Below are 18,887 nucleotides of genomic sequence, written 5' to 3' on the forward strand. Positions count from 1 at the left end.
AACGAACTCTGTCTGGAAGGGAGGTTGCCCCCTTCAGAGTCAATACAGGACAAACTAAGACACCAAATTCTTAACAGAAATTTATTACCTGGGTTAGGGGGTGGCCTGCAAAGGCAGAGAGCAAGCAGCAACAGCAGCAGCAGCAGCAGTAGCAACAACAAACAACAAGCTCCAAGCATTTTTCTGCAGCAGTAGGTTTTTAAGGAGAAAAACGGGGAGTCTGTGCTAGGGTGAGGTGGTAAATCCTGTAGCCAAATAATGAATTTTGATAGTTGGACCTTGTTGTTTTATCTCAAGAATGAGTCAGTGGCTTGGACCTTGGGATTAGCTTTAGGAATGTAATATAATGGTTTTTAGCAAGGAAGAAAAGGGTAAAAGCAAAACCTGCTAGCGCCATGTCTGCCATGCTCAGGCCCGCTGGAGTTCTTCACTGCCTCCCTCCCATCAGCTCTGGCTGGTGCCTTTGCTTCCTATATCACTGGAAAACTGAAAACAAACAGCAACCCCCCACCCCACCTCTCCTCCTTCGGTCGGCCAGTCCACCTGCTTCCAGAGCCACTCTGGATGTTGCTCCTCCCGCACCTTCCTCCCATGCCCTGGAAACATGGTCGCAGGGCTTTTGTGCTCCAGTCTCTTTTAGCACCCAGTTCTTAGCTTTGTTGAATCCCTACTAACCCTCGCATCTCGTAGCTCTTAAATGCACGCACAAAGAAAGAAAACTGCCCTTTGAAAGAACTATTGTTGGTTTGTTTAAAAAAAAAATCTTCAAGTGCCTCTAATCTTTGCCCGTTACTCTGCTCAGCATCCTAGGGAAAATAATGTCTAAGTCACAGCTGTGATTTGCCTCCCAGGCCCCCCAAGCCCCTCCCCGTCTCCTGGCTCCACCCACTCTGCGTGGGATTCCAGGATTCTCCACTGGTGCAGCTCTCTTTGCTATGGCTGAACACTTCAAAAGTGAGAAATACATTCTTAGCTCAGGGCTGCATAAAAAAGGCGTTGAGCTGGACCTGGTTCTGAGCTGCTCTGGTCTCTGCTCTGGAGAATGAGTCACTTAGCATTCGGTATGGAGCCCTCTTTTTCACCCCAGTCTCTCGTCGCTGACGTCATTGGCTCTGATGGCGTTAGAGAATAACTAGACAGATGATTCTATAATTTGCAGCACCGTGTCTGACCCCACTGTCCAAACCCTTGTAGACAACTGCTTATTGGACATTACAAGTCAGAAGGCAGCATTTTGTGTTACAAAATCAGAATTTCATCTTCTGGATAATAAGCAAACCAAACCTCACGCATTCTGAATAAAAACTGATCCCTCCTCCCACCCCGTTGCCCACATCTCAGTAAATGGCACAACCCACCTGCTCAAGTCCAAAATCCCAAGTCATGCCTGAGTTCTCCTTTATTTGGGTGACTTTTTGACAAGACATGTTGGCCCTCGATCTGAAATGAACCATAGCTTCTGGCGGCTTTCTCGTCTCTGCTGCTTCTCTCTGGCTCTGTAAACTCTGAAGGAAGACCACAGACTCAAATAGCATGTAAGAACAAAAGCGTTTATTATTAGACCAAACCGCAGGGGTCGACACCTATACAAAATGGAGACCACCCTCAAAGGAGCATGCAGGCTTCTTTTAACCACAGCTAGGATAATTTCAGGAACAGTTAGGTCATCTCAAACATAATTGGCCAAGCAAGCAACAGTCACACTAGTATACTTGTAATTGACTGAGGTTGAGTTTTACCATTTTTGGACATACTACTTAAACAAGTTTGGTCAAGTCTGGACATGACTCAGAAGAGGGATGCAGGATTTGTCCTTGAGAAACTGTGGGGTTCACTCAGGCTTGTGCCTAAGTAAGGATGTTGTTGACGATCGGTCCTTTGTTGGGGGAGACACCTGTTTTGACTCTCTCCGAGAACTGAAACCTAGATTTAGATGTGAAAGTGGCAAAGTTTAAACCCCTCAGTTCTAGCCACCTGCTGCCCCATGCAAAGTGGCAAAGAAAGCCGCCAACAGATGCATTTGCCACCACTGTGTCCCTTCTAGATGCATTCCCAATCCGGTACCAGAAAAATCACTTTGAAACCTATTAAACTCTATTGTTTCTCCTATTGAACTTCTATTGACACTGGAAGCCAGAAGCACATTGCACCATGACCCAGGAGACACCACTCGACCTGCTCACCCACCTGCCTGACTGCTTTAACTTGCTGTCTTCCTCACTGGCTACTCAGCAGCTCAGCAAACTCTCATTCTCACAAATGCTAAATGCCGTACATAGTCCTCACACAAGGCCTTTGCACCTTCTGTCCTTAGATCTTTAAATGACTCACATCTTTGTGAGAACTTAATCCAAAAGGTCCCTGTACCCCCAGCCTCTATCCACCCCATTCTACGCGTTGCAGTTTCTTCAAAATGTCTTTAGCTTTCTCAAATTAGTTTACCCACTTAAGGGATCATTGCTATCTGTGCCCCCGACTCCCAACGGCAACCCTTGAAGGCAGTGACTGTGTGGTCTTCTCTTCAAGAGTGATGGGGGGACACTAGGAGCACAGTGGACATTTGTTGAAGGAAGAATGAGATAATGGGCAAAGATGGAATGCCTGTGGTATTTTTTCTGTTTATATAATTCAAAGCAATGTGACCAGCCAAATGGCTAAAGGCTTAATATAGCCTCTAAGAACTAAATCTCGTGTGTTAGAAACTGTGCTGGAGTCTAGAGAAATCAAACCAAATCCATCTCAGCTCCTGATTCCTGAGTGTGTAATATCAAGAAAGGGTTTATAATATGGGTGAATAATCATGCACAGTGATTACAGTTACCTGTGGAAACACGAGCTCACCCAAGAAGTCAGGACTTTGCTACAGAATGGTAGCAATACTTGAGCTGAATTCAGAAGGATGAGTGGAGCTCCAAGTGGGTTCTAGAAAGGAAAGCTAGCCCAGATCAGGGAAATAGCGTGTACAGGGTGTATACACACACACACACACACACACACACACACACACACACAACCCGTTAGACAAGGTTGGTCTGTGAGATCTAGTGGAGAAAAATGTGATTAAATCAGCAGAGAAAGATGAACCAGACAAGAAGGGAGCTAGCAGGGAAAAGGCCATGGGCTGATTCTGGGAAGGACCATGCCGTAATCATCACCTTCCCTGAAAGATGGTAGAAAGGGATAAAAAGCAAGAAAGACTCAGCTCATAGGGAAACACTGACCACACACGCAAACCTTGCCAATCCCTCTCCTCACTGGGCCCTGTGAAAAGGGGAGGTTTGCTTTATTGGTAAATTTAGTAAGAATTGTTCAGGCCCTGCTCGACTCCACCCTTTTTTTTGGATAGAAGCTTCGGACAGATGACTTATTTCCTTGTGTTATTCCGTAAGGAAGCTCTTTGGGCACAAGGGCCCCTGATAGTCACACTACCTGACCAGGTAGACTAACTGTACTTCTTGGGTCAAGTACCAGTTACCAGCTGACTGAGATCTGAAGGCATGCTTTCCCCTCAGCGGCACAAAAATGAGGTAACATGCTTGGTCTCAGTGTTTACTTATTTATTTATGTATTTTCCAACACGTTTAGAAATTGGATACTGGAAAGCAAGGTTTCCTGCTGGTAGATTCCCCAGAGAGGTTTGCTATAAAGGGAATTGAAAGGTAGAACGCTAACAGGATGTATGGATAACGGAAGCTGTAGGTTTAGTTTTTGTTTTGGAAAGGAAATAGAGCAGGTCTGAATGATGAGGAAGCACTCCGTAGAATAAGGGGTGAAGGTGCAGGGTTACGCAAATCTTCCTTACAGTAATTAAGACCTGAAGTTAACAAGAAGGAAAATGGCCAATGTTGTTGTTATCTGGGGAAATTGTTCTGTATTTCTCTAAACTCAAGACATGTAATTTGTTTGTCTTTAGAATGCATCTGGAATTTATGCAGAAATAGATGGCGCCACAAATGAGCTACAGGGAAAACGCTCCAACCTAAGTAACCTCAGTCAAGACTTAGTCCAAGAAGCGATGGACCATGCATCCAACCTTCAACAAGAAGCCGAGGAGCTGAGCAGGTAACGTCGGAGGTTTAGAAATGCAAGTATTTTCGCAGTCTGGAGGAGCCATTTGTGTTCAGTGTCCACTCCAGAGTCTCTAGGACAAAACAAGTAGGTTGGGGGCCGGGAGAGGGGGCAACTCTGTTTGGTTGCTGATTTGTTTGTTAATTGTTCCCTCACAGACAATCACCATTTTTTTTTTGCGATTGTTTCTGGGAGACATGTTTTGTTTTGTTTTGGTCTTTGAGGCAAGGGTGCAAGTGAAGTGAAGTCTGTTTCACAGTTGTTAGTGGGAAGAGTGCAGCAAGAAGTCAAACCCTTCACAATGTCTAGCTCTGCCATCATCACCGCTTATTTCATAGGCAGCATTTACTTCCCATACCCAAATATCATAATCCACACTAGTTGGGAGTTAGCAATAGAACTGTCTGGTAAATGCTCAGCTTTCTGCAGTGCCCAGCTGGAAATGTTTGATTTAACTCGAGTTAAGAGAAAAATCAATTGGCAATTTCCCTCACAGCCCTTAGAAAAGAGTCACACATCCTCTGGGCACTCAGTTAATGTTAACTGACATGTACCGAAAGGTTGGAATTGGATTCGTGACCCTGAAATAGGCAAATAATGAGATTGTTATAGAGACCACATGCCTTGAAAGGTCGGGGGTAAAGACAGGAGATTAACGCCCGTTCAAAACACACGCCATCCTTCTACTCCTGTTCACTGAAAGTTTCAAACATCCAGACTGAGTGAGGGAAGGAAGAATACGAGAGGAAGCAAGCGGGGAGAGGGGGAAGGAAAAGGGAAAAGGAAGAGGAGAGAGGGAGGAAGAAAAAGAGAAGAAAGAAGGAGAGGAGGGGACATAATATGGAAGTCTGTAGAATTAGCAGTGCGGCTGTGTTACAGTTATTCAGTTTGGCGCTGTGCCCTTAGGAAATGTGCCTTTTATGAAAGCAGTAAAAGGGACTTAGATCAAATGCCAGTTTTGATACTCGCCTGTCAGTTATTAGTTTCCAGCCACCCTCTGGCTCTCTCATCGGCTCTCTCGTCGTTCCTTCATCTTTACCAGAACCACATTCAAGTGGCGGGTGCACACAGAAAGCGTCTCTAAGTGCCGTTCTGCCCTGGCGTCAAGCAGGGTTCCATGGAAGCTGTTGTGCCTCCCACTTGGACCCCAGCCACAAGTATTTGTCACCCTGACGTCACGTTTTTGACTCGATCGATTCTCTGACATATTCAAAATTTGTAGATCTTTCCCCCTCAAAATGTAAAGGCTGAAAATTCCTCAACATCTGTCTGGTGTACACATTTTTTTCCTTTACCTCTTTTTGCCTGCTAGGGAGCAGCTTACGTTGGTTTGTTTTGTTACAAAGTATCCTAAAACCCAGACTGTCTTCCAACTCTGTGCAGCTAAAGCTTGAACTTTTGATCCTCCTGCACTCCCTTCCCAGGGCTGGGATGGAATCACAGGAGGGGGCTGCTGTGTTGTTTTATGCATTGCTGGGGATCAAATCCAGAGCTCTGTGCATTTTAGGTGCTTCTTTGTATTTGTTTGTTTTGAGACCTTGGGGTCTCACTCTGCAGCAGGGCTAGCCTGAAACTCTAGTGCCTTTGCCTGCTGAGTGCTGGGATTACAGACATGATGTCCTTTTTCCTGTTTACTTTCTTCATATTTTATTCTTGAACATTTCTAAGAACAGGTCCCAGGGAGGAACAGCAGATAGCATTTGGAAGGGAATCGCCTCCATATAACAACACTCTTACCATGGCTGATCCTTTTCTCCATCAAAATTAAGATCTGTATCATGATCACAATGTAATGGGGACAAGATGATTTTATTGTCTTTATTTTTTCCTGCTGATTTAAAAAATTCAAATGAAACATTTTTGTGGATCCCAGCTGTACCCATGGGGGTCGGGGGGGAGTCAGCCCTGCTACAGAGCAAATTGGCTAATGATGGATGTGAACAAAGAGAGAAGTAGCTGAGGAAACATGGAGCAAGTTGCTCAGCCTGAGAGCAAACTGGACCTGGGCCAGATAGAGGAGGCTAAGAAAGAGTGGGTTGTACTCATCGGTTCTATGATTGGAGAAGACCCGGGTAGGAGCTGCAGTGTCCAGCAGTGTGGACAAGGTATTGACGAACCAAGCGATACAAGTTGTAGATGTCTGAGACTGAGAGGAAGCGAGAAGCTGCTGGAGCTGAGAGTCAGGAAAACACTAAAGATTTAGGATGAGCCATGAAATGGGAATGGAGATTGTATAATAAAGGATAAAGAAGTATTGGTTAGCCAGGCATGGCGGTGCAGGCCTTTAATTCTAGCACCCAGAAGGCAGAGGCAGGCTGAGTTCAAGGTCAGCCTCATCTGTGTAGTGAGTTCCAGAACAGCCAGGACTATATAAAGAGGCCCTGAGAAAGAGAGGGGGGAGAGAGAGAGAGAGAGAGAGAGAGAGAGAGAGAGAGAGAGAATATAAGTATTGGTCAGGAAACTAAATGTCACACATGGTTTCCGAGTCCAGTTCAGAAACGGTATAACAGTAAATCCTAAAGTTCAAGAGATGCACGGGATGCTGCTGGTCATTACGCAGCTGATCCTTGTTATTCCTGGGGTGAATTCTTAGATGTGTGGTTATTAGCCGTTGTATGCAAGAACACCCCATCTATGACAGGTTCTTGGTACACAGTCCATGATCCTTACCCAAGCAAGGAAGGGATAATGCAGAGAACATGGTGTTTCAGGGCAGAGGGGATGCTAGACTGAACTGAGGCTGCCTGAGGAATCAGGCTAACCTTGGCAAACCAGCGTGTGTGGTCTGGAAGCTCTGAAAGCTCTCTGGGCGGCTAGATCTCTGTTATAGAGAGTAACCACTTGGTAAGGAGTAGACCAAGCCACATGCTTCAGGCCTTTGTCTGACCTGCACAATTTAAATAAACCCTTGTGTCGTAAGCCACATTTTGGCGTGGCACCTCTGTCATGGTGCAGTCACAACAGGTTCACACATTCCAGGGTAGGTGCGTGTGGATTAGAAATGTCAGGTAGAAGAAACAGAGACGTGAAAGGAATGCAGACACATACAATAGCACGGGAGGGGAGGCAACTCAGTGGATATGGAATACTGAATTCACCAATGTTTAATTTCCATACGCTTTTATACCCCAATACAGAAGTGGAGGAAGAAGGCAAGGACTGCTTTAACATGACACAAAGGACAAACAGTCAATCCTTGAGACCTCGAGCCATCATTTCCTGAGTAAAGCATTTGATGTTTTGGGCAGGATCTACAACGAATCCATCATAGACCAAGTATCCTGTAGGCAGCCACTCCCTGTGTCAAACCTCCTTTTTGAAAATGAAGGAGCAGGAATAGGCTTGAATTCTCTGACCTTTGGTCAGGATAAGCAGATCCACCTCTATAGGCCCTCTTAATGTCCAAAACCCAAGTAACCACACCCTAGGTCAGGGTGTGTAGCCACACCTGTTATCAACAACTTTGAAAGAGAAAAAAAAAAAGCTCAAATTCTTCAAACTCTCTGACCTCCAGTCAAGGTGGAACAGGCTCACATCTATGGGTCCCTCCATCCTTGCAGGAAGAGGAACAGGGGACTCTTACTAAATCACCATTACCTTTTTCAGTAACTGCTGCCAACAGCAGCTGCTGTGAAGCCAGAATGGGATGAGATGTTGGGGACAGTACAGGCAGACAAATGCAAACATAATGTGTGTGCCCCCAGGAAGGGAGACTTGGGCACACCTTCCAGGACAGGTGACTTTGGAAAACAGGAAGGAGGGCATCTATGATCACAGAAGTGTCGAGATGACCTGAGTGGGACCCCATTTCCTACAGAAGTAAGAAGCAAAAGTGACAAATACGTTTATTAACAGAAATTTGCACAGTTCAGACATGAACGGACTGGTGCAGAAGGCTTTGGATGCATCGAATGTCTATGAAAATATTGCCAATTATGTCAGCGAAGCCAATGAAACAGCAGAACTTGCTCTGAATATCACCGATCGGATTTATGATGTGAGTGTTCCTTTACCTCAGGGTTTGTTGGTTTATGGCCTCATCTCCCTCTGGCTTTTCTTCTCTTTTTTTTTTATTAACAGATTCCTATGGTCTTTCTTGTTTTTTATGCAAGAAACATCATTATGCCTTGCTCTTATTTGCTACTGTACTTCCTTCTCCTTATTCACTAAACAGTCCCCTTCTGCTTTTGTGTGTGTGTGTATGTGTTAGAACACACATGCATAATACATTAAACATAGTATAATATACATTAATGTGTGTTTCATATATATGTGTGTGTGTGTGTGAATATATATCTTTGTTTTCTAACATCATCCCTTAACCCCTGACCTTTCAATGAAAAATTAAAATGTCAGAAAGGTCAGGAGCACTAAGAAGCAAGCATTGTGTGCCATAAGACTTGGTTTTGCAAGTTCATCAGCTGAGTACCCTTAGCAAATCCAAGTTCCTTTGCAGATGCTGCTTGGCTCGCTGGCTGTTCAGTGTGTCTTCTTCCTTTTTACCGAAGTTTCCAAAGAAAACATTTTTAGGCTAGTATCTTGTAATGCAGAATATGTCTTAGGATGCATCCCTCTTTTTCTAGTTTCCTCTCAATTCAAAATTATTTATCCAGTGCTTTCTTTATGAGAGAGCACTTAGTTCAAGCCTTGGCCAAAGCCTTCTCCTAGTTGGCTGAGTTGTCCTGAGGTAGGGGAAGGGACTTATTTTGGAAATGCCAAGACCTTGTTCTCTCCTCTCTGTGTTCCTTCTTGATTCTAAGCTATGAAAGTAAAGCTGTGTGAATTTTGCTTGGCATTTAGCAGATAAATGACTTCACTTACCTCTGAAAACCATGAAAAGCTGGCGTTTCTCCAACTGTTCTTACCCGCTCTGACCACTTGTTTCATAGGCTGTGAGCGGAATTGACACTCAGATTGTTTACCATAAGGATGAAAGTGACAACCTTCTCAATCAAGCAAGACAGCTGCAAGCAAAGGCGGATTCTAGTAAGTAGCTCATGTTCTCCTCCTCCTACCACACAGCCACCTTTGACAAACGTAGACTGATTTCTAAAGCCGAGGCTGAAGGAGGAAATAATGCTTCACTAAACGCAGCAGTACTTTAGAATCAAGTCACAAAACAGCAGACTTGATATTTCAAAGAAAATAATGATTGAAAAACCCCTTCCATGTGGAAAACGACATGGAAACATATATGTAGTCAACATATGGTGGAAACTCATATTAATCAAATGGGCTGGATGATAGAAACATTATAATACTGATATTCAAGGAGATAAAATCATAAAATATACTAAACACTAAAACGATGTTGCCCATAATCCAGAAACCTTCACATTTTTACAGTGAAGGGAGGCATTGCCACTGTGAGAGCTGACTTAATATGTCATCCCCATGAATGTCGATTAGGATGATGGGAAATGTCATCCCTGTGAATGTTGACTGGGATGATGGGAAATGTCATCCCTGTGAATGTCGATTGGGATGATGGGAAATGTCATCCCAGTGAGAGTCGAGTGGGGTGTTGTGATTCCACAAGCCATCGCATTGGTCGGCTCTGCTACAGCTTGTTTGCCTCAGCGGATGGCTGTGGACAGCCCTGACAGACACATAGAAAGAAGCTTTCCCCACCACTCTGAAAGCCAGCACTCTGAGAGCGGAACGGAGAAGGACACAAGTTAAACACCGCAGTCCCTTTACAGCTCATGAGTGACTCCTACTAACAACTGAATGGACCAAGGCTGCCATTAAGTGGTCCTCATTTCTGAGGTCATGGGATCATTCCTAAGGATATTTGAGCATTGACTAGGGAGTTGGAAAGCCCTTGCCCAGCTGACTCCTAACTCTTGCCTGAAAACAAGCCAAGTTCAAAACAGAAAACTTCATGAAGCCTTATCAAAACAATTAATCTCAAGTCAACCATGCATTTTCTTTTTGTCTTCTTCTGAAAAAAATTTTATAGAAAAATGAACACACTTTGATTTTCATATTCTGAATGCTGAGTACCACAAGGCAACTGCTCTCTTACGCATTCTAGGTAGACAAAAGTAACAAGGGCACTATTCATTTTTTCTGTCCTAATTTATCACATAATTTATATCAATGTCTTATAGAACTAATTCTGAATATGCTTTCTGGAAATTATGAGAATAATGGGAATATAAGCAGTAAAGTATTAGGATTTTTGTTTTGTTTTTCGAGACAGGGTTTCTCTGCGTAACAGCCTGACTGTCCTAGAACTTGCTCTAGACCAGACTGGCCTTAAACTCACAGAGTTCACCTGCCTCTGCCTCCCAAGTGTTGGGACTGAAGGTGTGTGGTACTACCACCACTTGGCAAGATTAGGATGATAACAGCAATTTTAAAAACTAAATGCTGCCAAATCTGTGAACTGCTTTTGTTTCTTGCGTGGGGAGGGCCAGCATATAGAAATCCTTATCTAGCCCCAAACAGATTCTCCTCTTATTTTTATCAAGTCCCAGATATAGAGTTAAATAAAGCAGCATTTAATACAGTCACAGGTCCAAAACCAAAAGCTGAAATTGCTCATATATTGCTATGTATCTGAAAACAGAAACTTTAAAAAATGGGAAGGGAGGTTCACTGTCACTAAAAAGGTACGTTAAGTCACTCTTGGAAGGCTGAGACACCTAGAGGAGGTGAGTAAGTGCTTGTTCCTGGTTACACTGTGCTTGGTGACGTAAAACAGTGGGGCCCACCTTGTCTATGCGCACTGTACAGAGCAGTACACAATCCTGCAACATGGGCGCTAGAAGTGACCATGCCCTGTGTGGGTACCACTGAAGGAAACCAAGGAAGAAGAAGCCAAGACAGCCAGTTTGCTATTAGTCAAATAGCATAAATTCCCTGGCACTTCCGAAGTAAGCCAAACTCAAACCCAAACAGTTACTGGGAAAGCCGGTCTTCCATTCAGATAAGGAGATACAGCTGTATGACCTGCTAGGATTTGCTCAAGAATAACTCCAGTTTGGGAACCATGTCCAGGGCATACTTTCAAAGGAAAAAAAAAACTATCACAGATGAATTGCAGAGAATAGGTGATCTGGTAGAGCAATATACACATACAGGTACATACAGGTATGTTGTCGGTTAGCTCAGAAATTAAACTCTCCCACAAAGAAGTCTCCAGGCTCCCAGTGAATTCTTTCTAAATTTTAGAGAAGAACCAGCATCACTTTTATACAAACACTTGAAAATGATAGCAAAAGAAATATTCTCCATCTTGTTCTATGAACTCCAGAAATATGTGTATGTCGAAACCTCAGGAAGACATAGAAACGAGTGAAATGCAAAACAAATTCTCTTGCTGATGCAAAAATCCTGACCAGCCAGGTATGGTGGCTCGTACCTGTAACCCAGCTTTCTGGGACTACTGAGGCAGGAGGCTGGCTACAAGGTCAAGGGCAGCTTAGGCTAGAGAATAAGACCCTAGCTCAAAACAATAAATAAGAGATATTAGCAAGTCAAATCTAGCATGAATAGAAATGATAGCATATGGTAAACAGCATAAATTTATTACAGGATTTCAAACATAGTTTAGCATTTAAAATATTACCACATTGACAGACTATTGGAGAATGTTAATACAATCTTCTCACTATACACAGGAAATACTTTTAACTTTAAAAATTTTTTATATATAATTTGGTCATATTCTTCCCCCTCCTCCCAGATCACCCCTACCTACCCACTTCACTCCATAAATAAAACAGCACCCATCCAATATTCTTAAACTCTTAGTAAACAACAAACAGAAGGAAATTTCCATAATCTAATAAAGACTAATAAAATAATATTCATTAAACACATCCATAATAAAATATTAAAGTACTTTTTCAATGAGACTGCAAGCAAAACCAGTATATCCCCATTACCAAATCTAAATAGAATATCTAAGTAAAAGTTTAAAAAATAATAGACATAATATTCACTGAGGGAAAGACTCAACTGTGTGAAATGGACAATTCTACAACACAAATCTATAGGTGCAATACAGTGACGGTTGAGACACTGTAAACACTGTGGATATATAGATAGAGTAATTCTGGAATTTTCTTGAGAAGAGAGGAAATGCCAGTAGCTAATCTTGAAAAGTAAGAACAAAATATCTAAACAATAGCATATATGAGCAACACCGAGTGGTTGCATTTATATATTTATATGTGTGTAAACATGTAACAGCATAATCAAAGAAAAAGAAAACAATAGATACAATGCAGGAAATAAGGAGGGCTTAGAGGTAGAGGAAGGGGAACAGTGAGGAGGGGCCAGGAAATAATAATAAGCGACTCGAGATGATCAAAGTATATTATATACATGTGTGAAATGTCATAATGAAACCTATTGTTTTATGTAAATGGTAAATGCTAATGAAAATGGAAAAAGATGGAAAGATTTATAGCTTTACAGATACCAAAACAGACATACAAATGATTTTAGAAATAATTTGTCATATTGTGGGGGGTGGGAATTTATAACCTTCACTCACGCACACACAAACACACACACACAATTAAAAATAAAATAAATCTTTACAAAGTATAGGGACTGGAAAGATGGGTCAGCAAGTAAGAGGAACACACTGGTTGTGCAGAGGACCCAAGCTTGGCTCCCAATACTTAACCTCTGGGGACTCATAACCATTTATAACTTGAGCTCTAGGGCAACCAATGCCCTCTTCTGACCTCTGTGGCCACATGCACATACCCCCCCCACATACACACAAACATATACACATAAACAAAAATAAAACCAACCTTTAAAGCTAGATAATAATAGACAGAAACCAAGTAGCAGTCCTCTCTGGATAATCTTAGACAGAATCCAGGGGAGCTTGGTGGGTGCTCATAACATCCCATCTTGATGACTTCCGGATGGCTATATCTTGTGTTCACTTTGTGAAAGTTTATCAAGCTGTGTATATATAGTCTGGTTCTTAGGTTCATGTCTTATATTTATAAAAATTATATTGAGAGAACTGGGTGGGAGGCAACGGATTCTCTTATAGCTGGGCATCATCATATGGATAGATACATTTCTTTCTGACATTCTCATTTGTGCTGTTGAAGTTTATCAGCCACAGCCTTGCCCTGTTTCTCCAAAATGTGAGCACCACAGCAGCCTAAGTCACTCCCAGCTAGGGCCACAAGCTGTCTGCTGTCTTGCACCTCTGGTTCTAAATGCCATTTTCCAGAACAAACCATCCGTTTCTAGAGTGCTAGATTATTGTATATGTGTCCACCATACAAGTCAGAACTTAGTTTGTTGGGAGGGAGACATCTTCCAGGCATCGTGGACCTCCTGATGCTTTTCTCTGCTTCTTCTCCACAGGCAATGATGAAGCGGTAGCTGACACCAGCAGAAGGATGGGAGGAGCCCTGTGGAGGAAGGGAGCCCTCAGAGACAGGCTGAATGATGCTGTCAAGCAACTGCAGGCGGCAGAGCGAGGTAAGGATCCAGAACTTCAAGGTCCTGCGTGTTTGTCCACTGGTGGAAAACAACCTTGCAAGGGGAGATGAGGTGATTGCTTATTCATCAATTATGGATATGCAATCAATTTTATACAGTAGGATTTTCGTTCTCCTATAACAACAACGACGTTCATTGCTATCCAAAATCTATCCTTCAAAAAAAAAGCTGTAACCGTATCACACAGAGATGAGCATTATTAAATGAAAAGTGTTTTCTTCCGGTCTTTACTCTGTGCCTACATACATGTGTCCACGTGTGTCTAAGTAGGATTGTGCTGTTTCTACCTCTTGGTGCCTCTCCTGTGAACATCCAGCCTTTCTAACAGTGTGCCCTAATTTGGTTATTGGATTTCTCCGGCCCCCACCGTGAACAGCATCCTTCTGTTAGGTGTCAAGTTATTCTTATCAAATGAGCAGGGAGATCGATGCACCAAAAAGAGAAACGAGAGTGCTTCCCTCCCCTAACCTGGGACTCTAGTGGTGTCTTGAAAAGCTGTGATTGGAAGCAGGCATGTCTCCCTAGGCAGAGCAGAAGTTAAGACCATGTTACTGGTTATGGGAATTTTTGCTGAAATGGGCTGGCCTTGGAGCCAAGAGGTCTGGCCAGGATAGTGTGCCTGCACTGAGAATCCTTTCAGAGATACTGATGCCTGTTGGGCTCTGGGCTCTGGAGAGGAGAGTCACTATTTACCTTCCAGCCTGAAGAGAACCCTGAGGGTTGCCAGGGCCTGGGTACAGCGACCAGGAGGAAAAACTGATGTGGGAAGTCCTTCTGTCTATTTGTTGCTTTTATTGGTTAATGAATAAAGAAGCTGCTTTCGGCCAATGGCTTAACAGAGTAAAGCCAGGCTAAAAAAGATATATAAAGAGAAAGTGGAGTCAGAGAGAAGTCATGTAGCCACTGTCCTAGACAGACACATCAGAACCTTGCCAGTAGGCCATGAACCTTATAGTAAAATATGAAATAATAGAAATGGGTTAACCAAAGATATAAGAGCTAGCTAATAAGAGGCTGGAGTAGAGCTAATAGACAAAGCAGTGATTTAATTAATATAGTTTCTGTGTGGTTATTTCAGAGCTGAGCAGCCAGGAACAAACAAGCAGCCTTTTCAACAAAGAGCCAGGCTTCAAACCAGTGCAAACCAGCATTCAAATCCGAATCCAGAGCTTGAAAGATTAAACAAATGTTTCTTCACTTTAAAAACTTAAAAGTTATAACATCGCCTAAGCAACTTCTAAGTATTTTTATTACAAAAGTAATACATTAACCTTAAAGAAAAATGTAAAAACACATATTATAGGGAAAAAAAGGAAAAATCACCTATAATCCCATCATCTAGATCAAATGTATTGTTGTAGATTTACATTATCATTATTTTAAATATGCAATAAGTTTTATCTGTGTGTCTGTATATGTATGGTAGATTCATGCATGTGTGTGTGCGCGCATATGTTTGTATAAGCAGAGAGGGAGGGAGAGAGAGAGAACACAAACACGCGTGCACTGGACAACTGTGCACTCTGAAAGTCAAACAACAACCGCAAGTACAGGCCTCCATTGTCTACCTGGTTTACATCAAGGTCTCTAGTTCCTGAAACTCACTATGTGAACTGAGCTGGCCTTGAACTTGCCTCCTGCTTCTACCTCCCGACAACTGGGATTAGAGATGTTTCACTATACTTGGCTCTTCTGTTGTTTTTGCGAGGGAGGGTCTTGTTATATAGCCATGGCGCCCTAGACCTTACTATATACCCTAGCAAGGTTGGCTCTAAACTTGTGTCAATCCTTGCTGCCAGCTGGACCACAGGCTTACAGGGACTCTTCTTTCTGCTTTGCCGTCTTGCTGTGCAGAACTGGGTTTACTGATGTGTGCTACTCCAGCTGACTTCATGTGGGTTCTAGGGAATCCCAGACAAATTATGTAATCATTTCTTAATGAAAACCAGATTTTAACATTAGAGCTTTTCTAAAACTTGTTTTTCTTTTGAAAAAAAAAAACTTTTCTCATGAATTTACTTCTGAACTAAATGCAGCATCATTTTTATGCCAAGAGTCTTCCCCAAGAATTTCTCTTCTATAAAAGGAAGAGGTTTTCCAAGATGAAATTCAGATGTGAACATCATAGAAGATGCATTTTCTGTCACACTCTAACCAGACTGCTAACCTAAGGATGTACTCGTTTTCGGTTTGGTTTGGTTTGGTTTTTGTTGTTGTTGTTTGTTTTGTTTTTGTTTTTTGTAATTTACTTCTTAATTTTAAAACATTTTAAGTAAATATCTTGTACTACTTGAGACTGCATAGTCTTAGCAACACACATATCAATGCTGTTTATGATATTCGAGTTCATTCAACCGACAACACAGTTGTCCAGGATTTAAAGTCTTAGTCTTCTCTCACAACCCAAAATTTGAGGTCTGTTTCACTCCAGTGTTTGAACTGATGTCAGTGCTCTCCAGTGAAGGGGATGTCCCTCTGCTCTGTGTGCAGGGGATGCCCAGCAGCGCCTGGGCCAGTCCAAGCTGGTCATTGAGGAAGCTAACAGGACGACGATGGCTGTCCAAGAGGTCACCACGCCAATGGCCAGCAACATCAGCAACTGGTCACAGAACCTTCAGACGTTTGACTCTTCTGCATACAACACTGCAGTGGCCTCTGCTCGGGACGCAGGTACCTCTTCATAAGCTTCACAAGAATTGGCCATTAAACTCTACACAACTCTTCATGACAAACAGGGTGCTCCATTTGCATTTTAGGCTGGAATGTTGCAGTTTAGAAAAAGAGAAGCATGTCGCTCAGTCCGTCTATGTACTTATCTACAGTTAGATTTATCTAGATTCTAGACAGGTACAGACCAACATGAAATATATGTAAATATCACATAAATTTACAGATAGATACACTTATAGGAGTAAATCAATTAGTTAATTTGATGGAGTAGTTTGTGTTGTGTGGCAGCAATTGTAATGGTAGCAATTATCTTTATTGACGTAAGGCTGATCCTCTAGCATAAAAGTTTAATCAAATGTTGGAGTAAATAATTTCAGCAAAACACTGTTCTACTGTGAGAGGAAAAATAGCAAATGGTGTTGATTTCACTATCCACCATTTGGATTCTGCTCATTTAAGGGGGCCAGATTATTATGAATACCAACTGTGTATTGGCCAATTCACATATACGATTTTACAGCAATGAAAATGAAACATATGAATGTCTACCTAATGTAGTTTTGTATGTATAGTTAAAGATCACATGATAGCAGAGGACACAATTCTCCATTCTCGGGTTTTTGTTCAGATTCTTCATAAATCTCTCAGATGGCAGTGTCTACCAGTGTCATGACAAATCGTGACTGGTCACCATCCTTAGTCATTCTGCACAACCCAGTCTCCATCTGAGCCAAAAATAGTCGTCAGCCCACACCTGATCTGTCAGTTGCTAGCAATGCTACCCCAACTTGCAAAGACCGATTACAGTAAGAGGAATATAACTCTTTTATACTATTTCCCATTAGTATTCATAACACATCCACATAACCATTTTCCCAATCACATGGGTTTTTTTGTTTTGGGGGGTTCTTTGTGTTTTGGTTTGGTTTGGTTTGGTTTGGTTTTGGTTTTTTGAGACAGGATTTCTCTGTAGCTTTGGAGCCTGTCCTGGAACTAGCTCTTGTAGACCAGGCTGGCCCCAAACTCACGGAGATCGGCCTGCCTCTTCCTCCCGTATGCTGGGATTAAAGGTGTGCGCCACCACCACCTAGCTCCATCACGTTTTAATTTTTAACCTTTAAAAGATTTGTCTAGTTTGATAGTAGAGCACTTTCCTAGAATTTGTAAAGCCCTGGTTTGATCTCCAGCATGGGTGGGGAGGTGGTGTTAATCAGTATTTTCATTCATCAAAACATTGCCCTGGCAATATTTTCTGTATCTGTATTAAAATTATTTTCATCTTTTGTCATTTGTCCTATCAAGTTATTGCAATAAGCATCCAAGGACAGTACCAACTGAAATTGTCTCAAGCTGTTGTGTTTTTCTCAAATAGTCCCTTGTGGTTTTAAAAAAGCATGTTAAACAACGTACCATAATGTAAAAGACTTTAGAAAGAATATCAGCCTGTATACTAGACGTGTGGCGCCTATGCTGTATGATTAAAGAAACATCTGTATGTCGGCCATGGAGCCTGCCCTTTAGAATGTACATTGTAAGTCAGCACACACCTCGTTCCATTTTACAAATCAATATGTGCTCTAAATGTCACAAAAACCAGTATGGATTGTGCTTTGAGCTCTACTGTTAATTCTGTAAGGTTGATAATTATGTCCAATAGATCAACCAGAGGTAATATGTTCTGTCTCTCACTCGATTCTTAATATATAATTAATTCAAGTGACTCATTTTCCTCATTGCAGTGAGAAATCTCACAGAGGTTGTCCCCCAGCTCCTGGATCAGCTTCGTACTGTTGAGCAGAAGCGGCCTGCAAGCAATGTTTCTGCCAGCATCCAGAGGATCCGAGAGCTCATTGCTCAGACCAGGAGTGTCGCCAGCAAGGTACGTGATGTGTTGAGTGATGTCATCAGTTACCTGGGAATGCTGGGGACATGACATTGAGCTCCAAATCCTCGGCAGCTCCTGAGGTCTGGCCCCTTCCTACAGGGTCATTTCTTACAGTCCCATGAGAAACGTTGGGAAGTAAACCTGTGGGGGATGGGGGCACATGACTCTAGTTCAAGCACCTGGAGGCAACAGGTAGAGAATCACAGCAAGTTCCAGACCAGCCTTGTCTACAGAGCAAATTCCCTGCCTCTGGGGCTACAGAGCAAATTCCCTGCCTCTGGGGCTACAGAACAAGTTCACATCTCAGGAAACATACACATAAAGAAATATATATATAGTAGACCAATTCTTAGTCCCAGCCTCAGAGCAAGGAAGGCTCGACACTTGCAATCTTTCAAGTTACTTGGTTCTCTTAGTGTGAAGCCAGAATCAACTGCAAAGAAGTCAAGTTAAACTTCAATAAAAAGATTTGATTCAATGTCAGAACTATTCATTTTTAACAGATGTGCTAGCGCAGTTACTGTATGGAACAGCTTTGCCCATCTGTCCCACCACTGCAAGACCTCTCTGGTAGGATGTGTATCCTGTGAAGGTTGTGTTGCGCACTCTGCAGGCTTAACTGAGGAATCGTGAATGGGAGAAACTGAAGCAGGGCACATGTCTGAGGCTCTGTTCCGGAGGCAACCGAGTCACAAGACACCTAGAGCCAGCGCTGTCGGGGCCAATGCCCACACAGTTAACATTCTCACGTGGCAGAAGAGGACTTGTGCTTGGG

General features: G+C 42.6%; 1 protein-coding gene across 2 annotated transcripts in view; it reads left to right on the top strand.

Annotated features, from left to right (window-relative positions):
• Positions 1-18,887, top strand: part of Lama4 (laminin subunit alpha 4) — a 146,081-nt gene that overhangs the window by 86,182 nt on the left and 41,012 nt on the right. For both annotated transcript variants that reach the window (XM_005363528.3, XM_026787451.1), the window contains exons 13-18: positions 3,914-4,062; positions 7,924-8,065; positions 8,958-9,054; positions 13,420-13,536; positions 16,048-16,227; positions 17,967-18,106. In XM_005363528.3, the coding sequence (XP_005363585.1) occupies positions 3,914-4,062; positions 7,924-8,065; positions 8,958-9,054; positions 13,420-13,536; positions 16,048-16,227; positions 17,967-18,106 (825 nt within the window). The remainder of the gene's footprint in view (positions 1-3,913; positions 4,063-7,923; positions 8,066-8,957; positions 9,055-13,419; positions 13,537-16,047; positions 16,228-17,966; positions 18,107-18,887) is intronic.

The sequence above is a fragment of the Microtus ochrogaster genome, linkage group LG9 (assembly GCF_000317375.1).
Source record: "Microtus ochrogaster isolate Prairie Vole_2 linkage group LG9, MicOch1.0, whole genome shotgun sequence".
In the NCBI taxonomy this organism is placed as follows: Eukaryota; Metazoa; Chordata; class Mammalia; order Rodentia; family Cricetidae; genus Microtus; species Microtus ochrogaster.